The sequence below is a fragment of the Xyrauchen texanus genome, chromosome 2, assembly GCF_025860055.1.
Source record: "Xyrauchen texanus isolate HMW12.3.18 chromosome 2, RBS_HiC_50CHRs, whole genome shotgun sequence".
Taxonomy (NCBI): Eukaryota; Metazoa; Chordata; class Actinopteri; order Cypriniformes; family Catostomidae; genus Xyrauchen; species Xyrauchen texanus.
In genome coordinates this window covers 43,687,739-43,707,148 of record NC_068277.1, presented here as the reverse complement: position 1 = coordinate 43,707,148, position 19,410 = coordinate 43,687,739, and the positions used below count along the sequence as shown (strand labels likewise).

General features: G+C 37.7%; 1 protein-coding gene across 2 annotated transcripts; it reads left to right on the top strand.

Annotated features, from left to right (window-relative positions):
* Positions 1 to 7,016: 7,016 nt before the first annotated feature.
* Positions 7,017 to 19,280, top strand: nae1 (nedd8 activating enzyme E1 subunit 1). 2 transcript variants are annotated; one of them, XM_052154107.1, is made up of 20 exons: positions 7,017 to 7,146; positions 7,496 to 7,599; positions 7,698 to 7,758; positions 7,937 to 7,967; positions 8,087 to 8,158; positions 8,259 to 8,338; positions 9,226 to 9,335; positions 9,588 to 9,694; positions 9,813 to 9,875; positions 9,952 to 10,015; positions 10,100 to 10,191; positions 10,278 to 10,337; positions 10,499 to 10,632; positions 12,682 to 12,757; positions 12,898 to 12,937; positions 13,195 to 13,281; positions 13,439 to 13,531; positions 15,988 to 16,102; positions 16,267 to 16,316; positions 16,442 to 19,280. In XM_052154107.1, exons 1-20 carry the CDS (start codon positions 7,100 to 7,102, stop codon positions 16,549 to 16,551), a joined length of 1,596 nt encoding a protein of 531 aa, XP_052010067.1. In that variant the 5' UTR covers positions 7,017 to 7,099; the 3' UTR covers positions 16,552 to 19,280. The 2 variants fall into 2 exon arrangements, with proteins under 2 accessions (XP_052010067.1, XP_052010057.1); XM_052154097.1 differs by having other exon boundaries at positions 9,585 to 9,694.
* The last annotated feature ends 130 nt before the right edge of the window (positions 19,281 to 19,410 follow it).

Below are 19,410 nucleotides of genomic sequence, written 5' to 3'. Positions count from 1 at the left end.
ATTGAATTGACTGTACACATTCAACAGAGGACATGAGGTGTGGGCTACGAGAGGACTTCTGTTTGGACATGCTGAATAATTTAATACATGAGAGACTCTACTTTGACTCCGTGGCAATTCCAATGAGCCGAGTTCAACTGTTCATTTGAGTATAGCAGCGATTTTTCTAGCAAACTATCAAATGTTGAAGAAAATCCAATCGAATTGTTATAAAGACGAGAATTATTCTCCAATAGTTTTAAAAAGTACTGACGTTTTTTAATGATCGAGGGGTTTTGATAAGCTTTCTTATTTGATTCTGCCGAACAAGCAGCATAAGGAGATATGAGCTATTGTCATTTTCATTTGGCGGGTGAAATGAGTTCGATATTCGTCGATGTTCTGACGGACGTTGTAGGTTCCAAGTATGTGACCGTCTAAAAAGTCCAAACCTGCTCTGAAGCGTCGTTGGCGTCCAAACGTCCATTCAATTGACATGCGCGTTCTAACATAATACACATTGATATTAAAAGAAAGAAAAACACATTTTAAAGGTTGTAGTAGTCTGCAAGTGTGATACCTGCTTGCTACACATGAGATTTAACCTGCTTGTCTTTTTTTCTTTTTTTTTTTTAACAAAGTTTTTTTTCACATTTCAAAATTTTAGTAGGTTCCTAGTTTATAGACTGACTATTACTACATAGTCATATTTTTCCAGTATGTCCAATTATACAGATACAGTATTCAATTATTTTAGAAAGTAAAAAAAAAAAAAGAGACTTCAACGCACCAAAATGTTACTTTCACATTCTGAAGTTTGTAGTAGATTCCAAGTGGATAGACTGACTTACTACAGGTCATATTTTTTCCAAAATGTACAATTGTACATATACACTATTCAGTTATTTTAGGGGAAGAAGAAAAAATAAATAAATAAATATCTATATATATATTAGGGCTGTCAATCGATAAAACATTTTTAATCGATTTAATTACTTGATGTCCCGATTAATTAATTGCAATTAATCACATTTAATCGCACATACAAATATTTGTTCATATAACAATAATTCAATATGTAATGATGAAATAATTATACATAGTTATCTTTAAATATATATATATATATGTTATTTTTTACTTTGTTACTTTTTGAAGGTTATCGTGGGTTTACTGACTTACTACAGTTGAGAGATTACCAACAGCTCTTCTTTTACTGTAAAATAAACTACAGTATTTTACAAATAATTACTAAAATTCACCTTAATTGTATTTTTACATTCTAAAGGTTGTAGTATAAGCAGGGGTGATTCTAGGATTTCAATAGTAGGGGGGCTCAGCCCCTAATGAAACCATAAGATGTGCACATTTGATATATTACACTCCTGTTGCATAGATAGTGTTTTTTTTTTTTTTTACTGTGTTTACAGAATATAAGTTGGCAAGTAATGAAGTTAATTCATTCAAACATTTTGACAGAAATTGTAGAACATGAATCAATAATTTTGCAACTTAAAAAATTTGAAAATAATTACAAGTTTTAATTACGTCCTGATGTTATTGTAATGTCATTAGTCACTTTTACTCTTAAGTCATCCTTTTTTATCCTTGTTAAACGAGATTACCTATATATATATATATATATATATATATATATATATATATATATATATATATATATATATTTTACATGTATCCTTTAGTCAGTCAACAGATGCTGAACCTTGCTTGTTCATAAATTTAATGGGGTGTATTCCTTCAGTGGGTCAAGCCAATTATATGCTCCTTCACAGCCCGCACTCCAATGCTATTGGCTCATGCTATAGTCAGTCTTTAGTATTTTATTTTTTTTTTTAACTTAAAGGTGTAGTTCACTCAAAAATGAAAATTCTCTCATCATTAACTCACTTTCATGCCATCCCATATGTGTATGATTTAAATTCTTCTCCTGAACACAAATTAAGATGTTTAGAAAAATATTTCAGCTCTGTAGGTCCATATAATGCAAGTGAATGGTGACTGTTGAAGCTCAAAACATCACATTAAGGCAGCATAAAAGTAATCCATGTGACTCCAGTGGTTAAATCTATGTTGATCACTTTGGGTGAGAAACAGATAAATATTTCAATCCTTTTTATTATAAATCTCCACTTTCACTTTCTCACCCACACCTATCATATCGCTTTTATAAACATCAATTTAACCACTGGAGTTATCTGGATTATTTTTATGCTGCCTTTATGTGATTTTTCTTTTGAGCTTCAGTGGTTTTAAGGCTTCAAAGGAGCCTACTACAACCTTCAGAATCTTAATATGTTTTTTTTTTCTTCTGTTTTTTATGTATAACTTCAATATAGTAGGCTTAAGTCAATTGATTGAATGCTTGGACACCGCCGATGTTTTAGCGCAGATGCTCCATTAGTATGGTTATATTCTTTAATTGCTCTAATAATATCTTTGTAAGATTTCCACCCCCTGAGAGAGCAAATATTGAACCTATTACTAAATTTATTGCGCTTTTTTAATTTACATTGTCTGTCTGAAGGCTAATAATTGTAATAAAGTGCCCGATAAATAGACATTCTGAATACTCTTACTTTTTGTGTTAATTTAAAGGGAACACCTGACTTTTATCAATTACACTTAAATAACCTTAATTATTTTGAGAATTATTTACATTGATATGGATATATTTTTAAGCAATTAACTCTAAATTGATTAGCCTGATAACACTGATATTCAGTGTTTTTATTATTATTATTTCCAGAACCCGTAGGTTACAGAAAAATAAATAGCCTCAATAAGGCCCATTACCCCACAAATGACCTCTGCCTGTGGGTTATCAAGATCAGAAGGGTGAATGCCTACCCAGTCTAGTCATGCATTCAAAACAGCATTAATGAAGCGTTCGAAAGGGGAAACAGTCATGATAGCCATGCTGTAAGTTCATTTCCAATAAAATGACTGAAAAAGTGAGTTTGAATGACCTTTATTTTTGTGCCCACACTTTTCAGACCTCCAAAGGTCTCACAGTGGATGTTAAAGTCTTAGAAATAAATATGGCTTAGGGATGATCACATCTGAATGGAACACACAAAGCTGTGATCACAGTCCACTTGGAACTTATTGCCCTATTAAAAATTAAGGCACCTGCTTCAATCCTTAAAGGGATAGTTCACAAAAACTATGTTAACCTTGTGTTATTGCAAAACCTTTATTACTTTCTTTCCTCTGTGGAACACAAAAGGAGATCTTGGCCTCAGTCACCTTTTACTTTTCCCAAAGGTCCGGCAGCGAAACGGGGCCGAATGGACCGAGATAATCTGAAATGGGCTGCCGTGTTATGCATAACGGTCACAACGGTACTGCGATATGCAGATAAGGAGAGTGACACCCCACCCGCTCAACAACTTTTGGGCCAGTTTCTATGTAAAATCACGGGCCGATTTCTCTTCCCAGTCCACCCCTGAAATACAGCAATATGACTTGTGAAACAATTACACGTTTGTTGATTTTGCCAGTTTAATGGTGGTCTGATGGTTGATGTGAACATTGACTGAAGCTCCTGACCCTTATCTGCATGATTTTATGCACTGCTGCCACATGATTGGCTGATTAGATAATCGCATGGATGATTGTTTGTTCCGGATGGGCTGGTTTGAGTATTTCTGTAACTGCTGATTTCATGGGATTTTCACACACAACAGTTCCTAGAATTTACCCAGAATGGTGCCACAAAAAAAAAAAAAAAACATCCAGTTTTTGAACATGCAGTTCTGCAGATGGAAACGCCTTGTTGATGAGAGAGGTCAACAGAGAATGGCCAAACTGGTTGGAGCTGACAAAGTCTACAGTAAGATAACTGCTCTGTACAATTGTGGTGAGAAGAATATCATGTCAGAATGCTGTTGTTGTGGCTGATCGGTGTGTGTGTGTGTGTGTGTGTGTGTGTGTATATATACAGGTGAAACTCGAAAAATTAGAATATCGTGCAAAAGTTCATTAATTTCAGTAATTCAACTTAAAGGTGAAACTAATATATTATATAGACTCATTACAAGCAAAGTAAGATATTTCAAGCCTTTATTTGATATAATTTTGATGATTATGGCTTACAGCTTATGAAAACCCCAAATTCAGAATCTCAGAAAATTAGAATATTACATGAAATCAATAAAAAAAAGGATTTTAAATACAGAAATGTCGGCCCTCTGAAAAGTATAATCATGCATATGTACTCAGTACTTGGTTTGGGCCCCTTGTGCATTAATTACTGCCTCAATGCGGCGTGGCATGGATGCTATCAGCCTGTGGCACTGCTGAGGTGTTATGGAAGACCAAGATGCTTCAATAGCGGCCTTCAGCTCTTCTGCATTGTTTGGTCTCATGTCTCTCATCTTTGTCTTGGCAATGCCCCATAGATTCTCTATGGGGTTCAGGTCAGGCGAGTTTGCTGGCCAATCAAGCACAGTAATACCATGGTCATTGAACCAGGTTTTGGTACTTTTGGCAGTGTGGGCAGGTGCCAAGTCCTGCTGGAAAATGAAGTCAGCATCTCCATAAAGCTTGTCTGCTGAAGGAAGCATGAAGTGCTCTAAAATGTCCCGGTAGACGGCTGCGTTGACTCTGGACTTAATAAAGCACAGTGGACCAACACCAGCCGATGACATGGCTCCCCAAACCAACACAGACTGTGGAAACTTCACACTGGACTTCAAGCATCTTGGATTGTGTGCCTCTCCATTCTTCCTCCAGACTCTGGGACCTTGGTTTCCAAATGAGATGCAAAATTTGCTCTCATCAGAAAAGAGGACTTTGGACCACTGAGCAACAGACCAGTTCTTTTTTTCTTTAGCCCAGGTAAGACGTTTGACATTTGAAGCCCATGTGCAGGACCTGTCTGTGTGTGGTGGCTCTTGATGCAGTAACTCCAGCCTCAGTCCACTCCTTGTGAAGCTCCCCCACACATTTGAATGGCCTTTTCCTGACAATCCTCTCCAGGCTACGGTCATCCCTGCTGCTTGTGCACCTTTTTCTTCCACACTTTTCCCTTCCACTTAACTTTCTATTAATGTGCTTTGATACAGCACTTTGAGAACATCCAACTTCTTTTGCAATTACCTTTTGAGGCTTTCCCTCCTTGTGGAGGGTGTCAATGATGGTTTTCTGCACAACTGTCAGGTCAGCAGTCTTCCCCATGATTGTGAATTCAACTGAACCAGACTGAGAGACCATTTAAAGGCTCAGGAACCCTTTGCAGGTGTTTAGCTGATTAGAGTGTGACACTTTGAGCCTACAATACTGAACCGTTTCACAATATTCGAATTTTCTGAGATTCTGAATTTGGGGTTTTCATAAGCTGTAAGCCATAATCATCAAAATTATATCAAATAAAGGCTTGAAATATCTTACTTTGCTTGTAATGAGTCTATATAATATATTAGTTTCACCTTTTAAGTTGAGTTACTGAAATTAATGAACTTTTGCACGATATTCTAATTTTTCGAGTTTCACCTGTGTATATATATATATATAATTAACATCTGACTTGCAAGTTTAAACATTAATATGTATAGCTTCTTGCTGCAACAAGATATTTTCCACAGTTAAATATCAGATTCTAGTGTAAAATGAGGGCAGAAGTCAAAATAGTCAATTAGCCACATGATCAAAACAAACAGCTGTGACAGCAATAAAAAAATGTAAAGCCAGCCAAATGTGGCATTACAAGACATTTACCCGTTGCTCTAACAGCATGCTGCTACTATAACACATGGTACACGAGTGTGACACATTAAAAATAACAAGTTTGTGTCAGAGCTGCTGTCTGGGAGGCTTAACTTGGTCAACTCAATAACAATAATTTCCTAAATCAATAGCACACAAATTGCAGCTTGGTCCTTTTTGTGTGAAACTGAAGCTTTTAGTTTAAGAACTAATGAAAAGGGTGGAAAAACTATTAATCTGTCTAATGGTCTGTAACATGGTGTGTTCTATAAAATATTGTTAGGCAAATTAAAATGCTGATTGATACCTCAGAATGACTTTGTTTGTAGAACAAAGAACAACAATACAACAACAGAGCAGTGCTACTTGGGTCATTTGAAAATAGCTTTTTACTCCTTTTTACTTACTTAATTATGTTTCTGACAAAGGATTAATGAGCTAAACCAAGTAGAAAAAAGATGTTGATGTAACTTAATTAAGTTCATTTCACATGGAACATGATTAAATCATGTAAATTCAAAGCATTTATTTTGATTCAGCGAGGAAGGGCCATGGAATGGCTTACATACTTTTAATGATGTCTCTTCACTGAATCAGGATGGGTTAGGAGAAGTCCACCTTTTAGAGTTTCCACAGAAAGAATGTTCTCATTTGTGCAGTAATTGTATATCAACATACAAGCAAGTCAGAAATGATTATTCCCAGAAATGGGGGTTCCACCGAGTCATTGAAAATGTCCTTTTGATACCTTTTCAGTGAGTTCCAAGCATCTCTTTGCACTTTTTCTTTATAATCTGTAGGCCTAGCTATTTTGTGAAGGGACGTGAAGATTATTATTTTTTTATTGTTTTAAAATCATCATATTCTGTAACGAAATGTCCGCATTAGTAAAAATAAAATAAACATTTCAATCAATAATAGAATAACTTCATTCTGTAATTTAGCTACATTGAGACTCTTGCGGTCCATTTTATCACCCCCTTAATGTTAGGGGCCGTTCAAGCCGAACGCGTTTTTTTTTATCTGTTTGCGCTGATTTTCGATTGTTTTTCTATGTAAATATGCGCTAGATCTAGGTATTTGGCCGTTGTTTGAGGGTGTCGCGTATTGAGACGCCGTGTAAAATTAAAAAAATAACTAATACAAATTGTATTTATTTTTTTAAATACGCTTCCCAAGACACATACGTCCTGTTGCAATCGTTGCTCTCCGTGTAGTATTTTTTAGATGTAAGAGGCGCTCCCAGGACGCCAAAGATGCTGCGAGGTTCAATAGCTCTATCTTGTGGCCAAACAGAACATGAACGCCTGCAAGTATCGAATCTGCGATTTTCAATCTCAAAATAGTGAAACAGCGGCGGTGTGTGATCGAGCGGCCACCGTGACAGAGGACCATGACAGACCAAACGATCAAAGAGCAGAAATATGATCGACAGCTCAGGTAAACAGAAGTCGGTGTTTCAAAACACAGATAGCTGCAGTTTGCATGCACAACGGTGATCCTTCAACGTTAGCTTTAACCTTTCCTATTACATTAACTCTTGAATACACTTGTCAAAGCGTTAGAACCAGCTTTGACAATTACAGATTTACATCAGATAGCTGTACTGGGCAATTCATCATGCTTTAGTTCGGTTGACAGCAATAATGCATCTAATTTGTGTTTAGACTAGCAAACTGTCCCTGATTGGAAACCACTGGATGTCTTACCTGCATGTCTCAGATTATGTTATATTATAGCAATACTTCCATTCTAATCTTTGAGTGGCAATATTATGTATTTGTTTCAGGTTGTGGGGAGATCATGGACAAGAAGCGCTTGAAAATGCCCATGTTTGTCTCATCAATGCCACGGCATCTGGCACTGAAATACTCAAGAACCTTGTGCTGCCAGGTATCAGTGTTTCTCACTGTACACTTCAAATCATGACACACAGTTGCATCAGTATGTGTCGATGGTTTGACATTATATTTTTCTGCTGTCTTTCTTAGGCATTGGAGCTTTTACCATAGTGGATGGACACAAAGTGTCAGGGGAGGATGTTGGGAACAAGTACATTTATTACCAATCATTCCAAACCATTTCCATACTTTTCCAATTATACTAAAATGATTATTTTAGTAAATGTAGAGCAGTACACAGATACATCTACAGACAATAGAATGCACTCTCGTAATATGGATTTTGCTCATTATTCAGACCTGATCATGCTTTGAATTTTCTTTTGCAGCTTTTTTCTCAGTAACAGCAGTATTGGACAGGTAAGCAGAGCTTGTGTGCAGAGGCTCCATTCAAAATATTCTCTAAACCTAGTGTGACATATTTCCACATAGTGACATTGTGTATGTTGTGACTGAATCATGTTGTGGTTATCTTTCAGAACAGAGCTCAGGCTGCTACTGAACTGCTGCAGGAGCTCAACAGAGATGTGTCTGGAAACTTTGTGGAGGAGGTCAGTCTTTTAAAACAGAGTGTTTGTTCATGTCTGCTACGTATATGTCATCATGTTCATTCATCTTTTCAAAAGACTCATTTCTATTTTGAATCCTCAGAATCCTGATAAACTTTTGGACAATGATGGGGAGTTTTTTAACAGATTTAGTCTGGTAATTGGTGTCCAGCTTCCAGAAAGGTATTATTCCCTTGACTCTTAAAACACCTTATTCAAATCTGTATAGCCTATATTGTTCCTATAATTTTCATGGGTGCCTATTAAAGGGATAGTTCACCCAAAAGTGAAAATTATCTCATCATTTTCTCATCCTCATGTCATCCCAGATGTGCATCACTTTTCATCTGCTGAACACAAATTAATATGTTTAGAAGAATATTTCAGCTCTGTAGGTCCATACAATGTAAGTGAATCATGACCAACTATTTGAATCCATATAACTCCAGTGGTTTAATCCATGACTTCTGTAATGATTCAGTTGATTTTGGATGAGAAAAGACAACAATGTAACTTAATGTATACTATATATCTAGACATCATCATGATTTTAAGCTTGATTACACTTCCTAGTGCCATCTAGTGCTCTGAGCATGCATCAAGCACTAGGAAGTGTAATGAAGCGTAAAATCATGCTCGTTCCTATAGAGACTGTAGTGGCCAGATGTACAGTAGAAACTGAGTTACATTTTGGTATGTACTCACCCAAAGACAATTGGATCGCTTCAGAAGACATGGATTAAACCATTGGAGTACATTAGAATTACTGTTATGCTGCCTTTATGTGAATTTTGGAGCTCAAAGTTTTGGTCACCATTCACTTGCATTGTATGTACCTACTGAGCTGATAGAAAAGTTCTAAAAACTTTGTTTGTGTAAAGCAGATGAAAGGAAATTTTGAATTGAAAGATTTTTTATATTGTTTTTTTTGGTGGGGGGTGAACCATTCCTTTAAGCTCATTATTAAAACATGTAAAGTAAAAGAGACATAAGATAACTGTTTGATGGTTTGTAGATGCTGGTTCATCAAAGCTGGCATATGTTAATTAATTTTGTCTTCGTCTTCACAGCACATGTTTGAGGCTTGGTACTGTGTTATGGGAGGCTGGTGTGCCATTCCTTGTGTGTAAGACATATGGACTTATTGGTTACATGAGGCTGGTTGTGAAAGAACACACAGGTAAAAGAATAAACCAAAATACGTTGTGGTTCTAAAACTTTTGAATGTTGAGAAATATTTTTCAGTTGCTTCATTGAAGGCACTTGGATGCATATATCCATAAGAAACACTCTAATCAGTGTCTGGTGGTTATTCAGACAAACCACAAACTTGTCAATTTTGAATGTAGACTTGCACTTCCTTAACATTTATATACATTGATACTTCGGTTAAAATGATAAAGCAGTCTGTCTGTGTCTTCCATCATAGTAGTTGAGTCTCACCCAGATAATGCTTTAGAGGACCTGAGACTAGACCATCCATTCTCTGAGCTCAAAAGCCATGTAGAGTCCTATGACCTGGACAACATGGAGAAGAAGGTGAGATTAAAGATGATGATGGTAACCAAGACAAATATTACCTAACTTAATAGATTTTGCCTGTATTTGCGTTTACATGTAAAGTGATTGCAGTCATATTTTGTATTTTTGTTTTTAGAATCACAGTCATACACCATGGATCATCGTGGTTGCTAAATACTTGGAAAAGTGGTGTAGTGAGGTAATTCTTGACAAACTCTCTTAAGCTTTGTGTATAAGTCCTCCTAAGTTTTCTCAAAGTATATTATCTGATCCAGCACAACTCTCAGTTACCGAAGAATTATAAGGAAAAGGAAGCTTTCAGACAACTCATCAGAGAAGGTAATGCGGTTGAGAGGTTGTTGTTTTTTCTGCTCACTTCTGGGGTTATTTTTTATGAGTCTCCCATCATTTCTGTTTTCTCAGGAACTCTTAAGAATGAGAACGGAACGCCTGAGGATGAACAGAACTTTGAGGAAGCAATCAAGAACGTGAACACAGCTCTGAACCCCACCAAGGTACAGTAGATCTCATCTTTGGAGAGCTGTGGTCTGCGTGCTGTACATCTCATTTGTATTGACTTTTGTGTCTCACTGTGATGTAGGTCTCTAGTGCAGTGGAGGACATATTTAATGCTGAGCAGTGTGAAAACATTACCTCACAGGTAAGCTATCTGCCTTGTTTATCATATGTGAAAAACATAAATTGATCTGTTACATATGTGGTCATTTCAATAAATGTAAACATCGGCAGAAGCTCTCATGTTGTTTAGTTATTTCTTTTTACCCTAAAATAGGTATATTATATTTGTACATGTTTACACAGAGCCCATCCTTCTGGGTTATGGCTCGTGGGGTGAGGGACTTTGTTCGAAATGAGGGGAATGGAAATCTCCCTGTACGAGGAACCATCCCAGACATGATTGCTGATTCTGACAAGTTCATCAGTTTACAAAACATGTACGTTTTCATTTTTTTGGTATTGTGATTATTAATTGGCATGCACTTAACTATGAATCATGACAAGCAGTTGTTTCTGGTTCGGTGACTTTCTTTACTGAATGTTAAAGGGGCCATATCCTGCTGAGGAATCAAATTATCCTTGATCTTGTTAGAATAGAGTCCATTATGCTATGAAATTATACCATAAGTTTTAGCGTGTATTAACAGACAGATCATGGAAAATAAGTTCCAAGAATGTCTTTTTCTGAAATCCTAAAACCCAAATTCATTAATGAGTGTCATCCACATTTAAATGTAAACAAACCCTGTTCTGTGTTTAGAAATGTGGCCCATCAAGTCATGTAAGATGAAGGAAGCATGATAGATGCTTCTACTGTAACACCTAACACCAGAAAAATAACGATAAGACTAAAATATAGAAAACTCATTCAAATTTTGTGCTGTTCTTTGGTTGTGTATATCACCTGCCACTATGAATCCCAATGTTAAAAAATGGGTGGCTAACATTTATTTTAACAATGACCCTAATCATTTCAGTCTGATCTTAACACTTTGAGTAGCACATTTTGGCAAGTTCAGTTTTGTAAACGTCACAATGTGATGCAGACTTTGCAGAGGATGTTATTGAAGGATGGGGAAATAAAAAATGTAAAAGATTTACATGATGACCACTCATAATGGAAAAACATTATGGGCCCTATTTTAAGAGCACTATGTCTTAAGCGTAGCGCTATGCAATGTGTCATACATGCACAAAAATACCAAAACTTCATGACCATGCCCACTGACTTTGCAAGCATGTGCTAACCCTAGGTGCAAGTGGGAAATCGTGCACGCAAAGCACTAATGGGCTGGGTCAAGTGCATTTTTTTTTCCAGAGGTTCTTCGGTGGTTATTGCTGGTCTGCATCTTCTCATTGCCTATCAAGCAACATCGATATAGCCTATTCATAAGAATTTGGTTGTAAAAGGGTTGTTTGCAATGCATTAGAAATATGGAATATGGACCATTTGTATCTTATGTTCTTTTGCACTTTTGCACAAAAACTCTCTCCCATTTTGACTGCCATCATTCAAGTTCGATGGTGTATTGCAGTAAAATATACTACTGATGATGTTTGTGTTTTGTCATGCCTCTAGGCATCCTCTGCTCTTTCACCATATTGTCGGCTGAGCTGCTCTAGACCACAACGTTGTATGTGTTCTCTCTGTCTCTCTGGGACTCTTAGCTCTTGTTCTGCTCGTCCGTTAAGGGAACATTTTAAACATAAGTTCAGGACGAATGGTTTTCGCTAACCGTGCTGTGAAATCCGTGCCAAGAACGGTTTGTAATCGTACCGTGCTCAAGTGGAAATGGTACTGGAACCATTCTTCAACATGCTCAGAACCATTCGGCTTAGTGATGGAAAATCACTTATACTTTGCTGCCCTTCCGTTGTTCATTGTTTTGAAATATATAGCTGATTGTTACTGTGTTACTCTGTTTTGTTTAATTTCTGAAGAGCTTTGGAAAGGTGCTAAACAAAATAAATGTATTATTGTTATGAATCATATTAATCTACTGGTACACAAATCGGGGACTATTAAGTGATCGATAGCTGTTTAATATCATCTGCTGGTGGAATCGCCAAACTGCAAATACAAGAACTGAGTTTAGACTTTGCGCCGTGATTTGACGTGGTTCAGATATCTTAGCGCAATGACCTATTTCCACCTATTTGCGCAACTTTACATTAACATACAATACAACACCCACAGTTTGCATGCATACGTCAACAGATAGCACAAACACTCCCAACTACGGCCATTTGTGCTTTGCATTGGCACAAAAATTGCACTTACAATTAGCGCTCTCGCAAAAATTGAATAAGACGCTGCACCTAGCGCGGTTACAAAAATAGAGCCCTATGTGCTTAGACACATACAGTGACTGCATATGCCTCTGTTTACTTCGAATGATTTCAGAACTCAAGCACTCCTTCGAGAGACATTCGTCGTGACAGCTTGATAAAATTATAAGCTATTTGTTTCACACTTTAAATTTCAGCTATAGAGAGAAAGCAATGACGGACGCAGCAAAGGTGTCCAAACATGTTGAATCTTTTCTACAATCAGTTGGAAAGGTATTTAAATAAGCAACTTATTTGTAAGAACAGCATTTTATTTATTTGAATTGCACATTAATACTTCAGATTAAAGTTGCCATTTAAAGGTATATTGGCTACATGCTGCTACTAATGATTACTATCTGTTTATTTCAAAGCCTCCAGAGAGCATCTCCGAACAGGAAATAAAGCTCTTTTGTGAGTACTGCTTGTTCAGCATGCACATTACTCCTATAAACTGAACTTGGTTCTGTTTATCTGTTTAAGCCTGGGAGTTTTCATGAAACTAGATGAGCCACATTTTCAGTACATTTGGCAAAATCCCACAATCTGCTATTTACTATATCAAGATCAAGTCTGGATTAATAATGATAGCATTCATGGACCCAACCATTTTTGAAAATAAATTGCCCTACTGCAATTAAATGTAAGTGTTGGTGTTTTGTGTCCCGCAGGTAAGAACGCAGCATTCCTCAGAGTGGTGCGTTGCAGGTCTTTGGCAGAGGAGTACAGCGTGGACACTTTTACCAAAGATGAAATCAGTAAGGCTTAAATTTCCCTATCTGTAGCTCTGGTAACACTTTAAAAGATTATGCAATAGTTAGCTTTCCAATAAGGATTCTGATTGTTCATTCCATGTTGTGTACATCCAAGCTTCACTGTTATGTGGGTTTTAAGTAGTTGATTCTGCCTCCACAGCATCCTGTATGGACAGCCCTGACAGTGAGATGGTGCTCTACCTCATGCTCCGCTCAGTCGATCGTTTCTATCAGCAACACTCCCGTTACCCAGGTCAGAAGAGTTAGCTAAATGGACATGCATAGACAGTGTTTTAAAAAAAATCCATCAATTTGTCAAAGAATGTCCTTTCTCTTCACAAATTTTTTTCTGAATTTGGATTTTGAAAAACATCTTCAATACTTTTTTCATAGATTTATCACTATACTAACGAAATTGTTCCATGGGACCACCACATTACTACATGGTAATTCAATAGACTGTGGTACAATTATATGGCAATCATTTAGTACTCTGGTATTACCCTCTCATACATCACAGGACCTTTCCATTGTTAGTGTACTATGATGTAACTGAATAGATAGATATAGATATACAAACTGATCAGCTGCAACATTAAAACCACCTGCCTAATATCGTGTATGCCCCTCTCGTGCCACCAAAACAGCTCTGACCCGTCAAGGCATGGACTCCACAAGACCTCTGAAGGTGTCCTGTGGTATCTGGCACCAAGATGTTAGTAGCAGATCCTTTAAGTCCTGTAAGTTGCAAGGTGGGGCCTCAATGGATCAGACTTGTTGGTCCAGCATATCCCATAGATGCTCAATCGGATTGAGATCTGGGGAATTTTGAGGCAAAGCCAACACCTTGAATTCTTTGTCATGTTCCTCAAATCATTCCTGAACAATTTTTGCAGTGTGACGGCCCACATTATACTGCTGAAAGAGGCCACTTCCATTGGGGAATACCGTTGCCATGAAGGGATGTATGTGGTCTGCAACAATCTTAGGTAGGTGGTACATGTCAAATTAACATCCACATGAATGCCAGGACCCAAGTTTTCCCAGCAGAACTTTGCCTAGAGCATCACACTGCCTCCGCCGGCCTACCTTCTTCCCATAGTGCATCCTGCTGCTGTCACTACCCAAGGTAAATGATGCACACACCTGGCCATCCACGTGATCTTAAAGAAAATGTGATTCATCAGACCAGGCCACCTTCTTCCATTGGTCCAGTTCTGATGCTCACATGGACACTATAGATGCCTTCCGTTTTTCAGCAGTTTGTGCTACAGTAGCTGTTCTGTGGGATCAGACAGATGGGCTAGCCTTCGCTCCCCACATGCATCAGTGATCCTTGGGTGCCCATCATCCTGTAGCCGGTTCACCAGTTGTCCTTCCTTGGTCCACTTTTGGTACTAACCACTGCATTCTGGGAACAACCCACAAGACCTGCATTTTTTTTAGATGCTCTGATCCTGTTTCAAACACATGAAATTCAAGAACTGTCTGTGCACTTGCTGCCTAATGTATCCCACCCCTTGACAGGTGACATTTTAATGAGTTAATGTTATTCACTTCACCTGTCAGTGGTTTTAATGTTGTGGCTTTTCAGTGTGTGTGTGTGTGTGTGTGTATATATATATACATACATGCATACATATACACTCATCGGCCAATTTATTAATCACATGAATCTACTTATTCATGTGATTTGTCTAATCAGCCAATCATGTGGCAGCAGTATAATGGATCAAATCATGCAGAAATGGGTCATGCAGGATGTTCACATCAACCATCAGAATGGAAAACAAATGTGATCTCAGTGATTTGGACTGGCATTATTGTTGGTGACAGAGGTGCTGGTCTGAGTATTTCTGTAGCTGAAAAGTATTTACATACACATCGGGGGCATGATTAATTGTGTAAAACAAATGTTACCTATTCATTTTTATATGATTAATCACAATAAATGACCATGTTAAATCGACAGTATATATATATATATATATATATATAATATACAGTAATACAGTACAGTAATACATCATTCAGATAGATGGAGAAGACCTCGTGCAGGTGCACCAATTTAGGTACCTCGGCTCCACTGTCAGCGGTGACAACAAAATGGATGCAGAGCTGGAATTACGGAAAAATCAAAAGCCTCAGCAGCATTTGGAAGACTAAAGGACAGGGTCTGGCAGAACATACACCTCACCTTGAGAACAAAATGTACAGTATATCGGGCCATTGTGCTCCCAACACTTCTCTATGGGGCCGAATCCTGGACTGTATACAGGGCTGCTGCTCACAAGCTAAATGCTTTCATGATGAGGCAGCTCCGGCAGATAATGAACATCAAATGGTGGCAACACATACCAAACAACTCCATCCTTGAGCGTGCAACTTTACCAAGCATGTATGAACTCCTTGTCCAGCGAAATCTGCGATGGACAGGTCATGTCATCCTAGATGACCACAGACTACCCAAACTAATCCTGTACTCACAAGGGTTTCGCAGCAGAGGCAGACCCAAACTGCGTTACAAAGACACTATAAAATGAAATCTAAAAGCAAAACAGATTCCTCTCAACAGCTGGCAAACTCTCGCCAAAGACAGAAAATTGTGGAGGAAACAGATTCACATGGACACGATGAACAGCTGATTGTAGTGTTATACAGTAAATCTGTCATTGATATTATAAACTGCACTTTTGCTGTTTTTCCCAGGTGTCTACAATTACCAGGTGGAAGAAGACATTAATAAACTCAAGCAGTGTGTAAACAGTCTTCTACAGGAGTACAGTCTAAGTGTCAATGTGAAAGATGACTACATCTATGAGTTGTAAGTTTAAGCCCACATTTAGGCCTTTTTGGTTTGAAGCAATATGTATTTGTTTAATATCTGTGCTAAATATTTTTAATGATATTGACAATAAAAAATCACAGGGTCCCCCTCGGTTTATAATTATATGATCAAAGTGTAAATGTTATTGTCATATCTTCCAGCTGCCGTTATGGAGCTGCTGAGCCACACACAATCGCAGCTTTTATGGGAGGTGAGTGTTAACAGTTATACAGGAGGTGAATATAATGGCCAACTATACTTTGTGGATTTTATAGTGTAAAAACAAATCATACGAACCAATGCAAATTGAGCTCTAATTGTCCCCTTTTGTTGTAGGATCAGCAGCTCAAGAAGCCATTAAAATCATCACACACCAGTTTGTTCCTTTCAACAACACGTTCATCTATAACGCCATGTCTCAGACCTCTGCTACTTTTCAGCTATAGAGCAATCTTCCCCATCAGTTTTTTCATTCCTTAATCAAAGTGTTACCCTGCTGAATGCACAAAATGTTGTATTTCGGTTAAATTTTTGCATCAAATGGGTGCTCAAGTTTGTTTAAACCTACATTTGATTGATTGTGTTGCACTTAGCTCACACCAGAACTGATGCTGCATACTGAATAAACCATGTATCTTCAAAGCTTTTGTGTGGGGTTTGAGAACTCTGCTCACATGGATGAATATGGTTAAACAGAAGATTGAATGTCTCTCTTGTGTCACCAGTGCAGTGGTTTAAGTATTATAATGTAAAACAAATCTGTTGATATGAAGTCACGGTCACAAACCATGGTGACTTGGCTCATCTGTGCAGCCCGGCTTAATGTTACATTTAGGCACATAGCATGACCAGTTTTGGCACTCAGCTGCCTGAATAAAAATAAAAGCAGCCTGGCGAAACAATTTTCATAAATGTCCGCACCAGCAATTTAGCTGTTTATATGGTTTTCTTTTTGGATCGTTCCCTCTGCCAGTAATCAGATGATGTGCCCAGCTTACATTGTAGAACTGTGACATTTTTACATAGTAGCTGGAGAACTACTGTTTTTGTTATATCATTTTTACTCAACATGTCCCTGCTGTCCTAAGGTCTTTCTGCGGTGAGCTGCTGTTTGAGTAGATTACAGAGTTATTTCCTGCTGTAGGGTGGAGTGCTGTGTTTCTATGGCCTGTCTAAAAGCAGAGTGCATTCTGTGGTTTGAAGAGAATAGCTTGGTTTTCCTCATGGGGAGTCTAGACGGAGGAAAGACACAATAAGTGGCACATAAACTTGTTCTATTTTCAACCATCCTCAAATCTTGTATCCTCTTTGAAAGCCCTCTTAGTTTATCCAGGAATACTACTCCTCTCTGTACATTCGTGTGTGTTTTAAAGCCCAAATCCAGTGGAGGGCACCCATCCCCTTATTTACAATGTACTTTTTTTGTTGTTGTTTGTTTGCATGCACATTCCATTGAAGAGTGAATAATTCATAGCTGTAGGCTCTCCTTAAATTTATCTTTCAAGGAGGACGATGTTAATAAGGAACCAGGCCATGTTGATCAGTTACTACTTCATTGTTTTCCCAGGGACTGGTTCTGTAAAATGTTCATAACATTCTCATCTCACTCACATATAAATAGATGACGAGTTATGAAACTTTTTCTGTGACACGTGAGGATAGTGCTCTCTATCTAGGCCATGTTTATGAATGCTGAAGGATTGTTGTGTTCTGCCTGCAGCTTTATCAACCGAATGGAAATTGCCCAAAGGAGATGTACCCCTTCTGGACCAAACGTGACATTGAAAGTATATCAAGTCTTTCCCTGTCCATCTAGCAAATCGAAGAGAAGCCCCTTTTGCAATATGGTGTCCATATTCATTGTTCCCTTTGTACCGCAATGACTGTTTTTGTAAAAGTTCATGACCTTGGTTCTCTCAGTAGCTAAATTAGATTTTTAGTCAGGCTCATTACCTGCCGTAAATAGAAAATTCACTTTTACCACCTCACCAATATTGGCTCTGCTTGCTGGTTCTGCTAGACTAATAAACATGCGGAAGTTCAGTTTCACATGGTTATGTGTTTTTCTTTGGATTGCCTTTTTCCACAACATAAATCCTGCTGTAATATGGATGAACATTAAAATGGACTGAATATTTGTCCCTCAGTAGCAGCTGTAATCATATAGGTACAAAAAATCATAAACTATTTAGCATATTTTTTTTCTCAAGTCTCTCTTTTCTTAGATGTTTAGACTTAGACATTTCTCGTTCAAATCTTCCAAAACGAATTGAACTAATGCTATCCACTGCAACCGAATAGATTATTCGACTCTGTATTTTCTCTATGTCAGTGATTTGCTTATTTGTTTCTTTAGACAATATTGATGCTGAAATGAGACATTGAGAGCTACATGTAAGAGCTCCATTAGGTCTCTTGATCTAAAAATGTCAACCTCTGAACAATAGGATTTTCCTTTGGGGTGGAAGAAGATAAGGAACAACAGAGAGCCATAGATCCAAAATGTGAAGAGAAGGAAGTTCAGTCCTGGAGTGCAGTGTGCCATGCAGCTGTATCAACATTGCCAAAGCGTCAAGTGGAGCAAACCATTACAAACATGTCAATGTGGTTTCAATTAGATTAATGCATTAACTTTGCAACAGATCCTCACCTCATGCTCTTTCCCTCACTGTGCATGGTATTTAAAAGGCTGCCACTCACATTCTTTGTGCAATTATTATCATAACAACACTGATCTCCAGGCTTTGCATAATGTTCTTCAGGATGTTGCATGGAAAGTAATTTACATCCTCGCATGATGCTGTACCAAACCTAGATATCCATGTCCAGAATCCATTTCCTTTGGATTCTGGCAGAACTGCTGAACAGGGCAGCACTTCATCATTAATATGGATTCCAGAATCCCAGATCCATTCAGAGGTGACATAAAGCCTCTCATAAATGCCCTGCTATAATATCAGTACATTTAGTCACATGCATACTGCATTCATTCTCCAGTGTCTTATCTGCCATGTGAGCTGGATTTTAGGTGGTGCGTTATCTGACTCACAGGAGGAGGGGTGAACAATAGATGAGGTGGCCATGTTTGTGTGGTCAGCCTTGTTATGTGAAAATCAATGGGCCAATTTTGAGCACTGACACAGCACAAGTGATTTTTTGTTCTATCCATTTTCTGTGAACCCATTTTTCCATTGCATTCAATAAAAGCTCAAATTAACGAACATGTCTATCCATATATCTATCTTGATATATACTACATAAGAACAGTATGTCTATAAGCATGCACACATAAAGACAAAAGCAAA

Bases quoted from the DNA above. Each gene is read 5' to 3' on its own strand.
- nae1 (XM_052154097.1), top strand. From the start codon at position 7,100: ATGACAGACCAAACGATCAAAGAGCAGAAATATGATCGACAGCTCAG. The intron at 7,759-7,936 runs GTACATTTATTA...TTTCTTTTGCAG, and splicing joins GGGGAGGATGTTGGGAACAA to CTTTTTTCTCAGTAACAGCA. The intron at 13,532-15,987 runs GTCAGAAGAGTT...TGTTTTTCCCAG, and splicing joins GCAACACTCCCGTTACCCAG to GTGTCTACAATTACCAGGTG.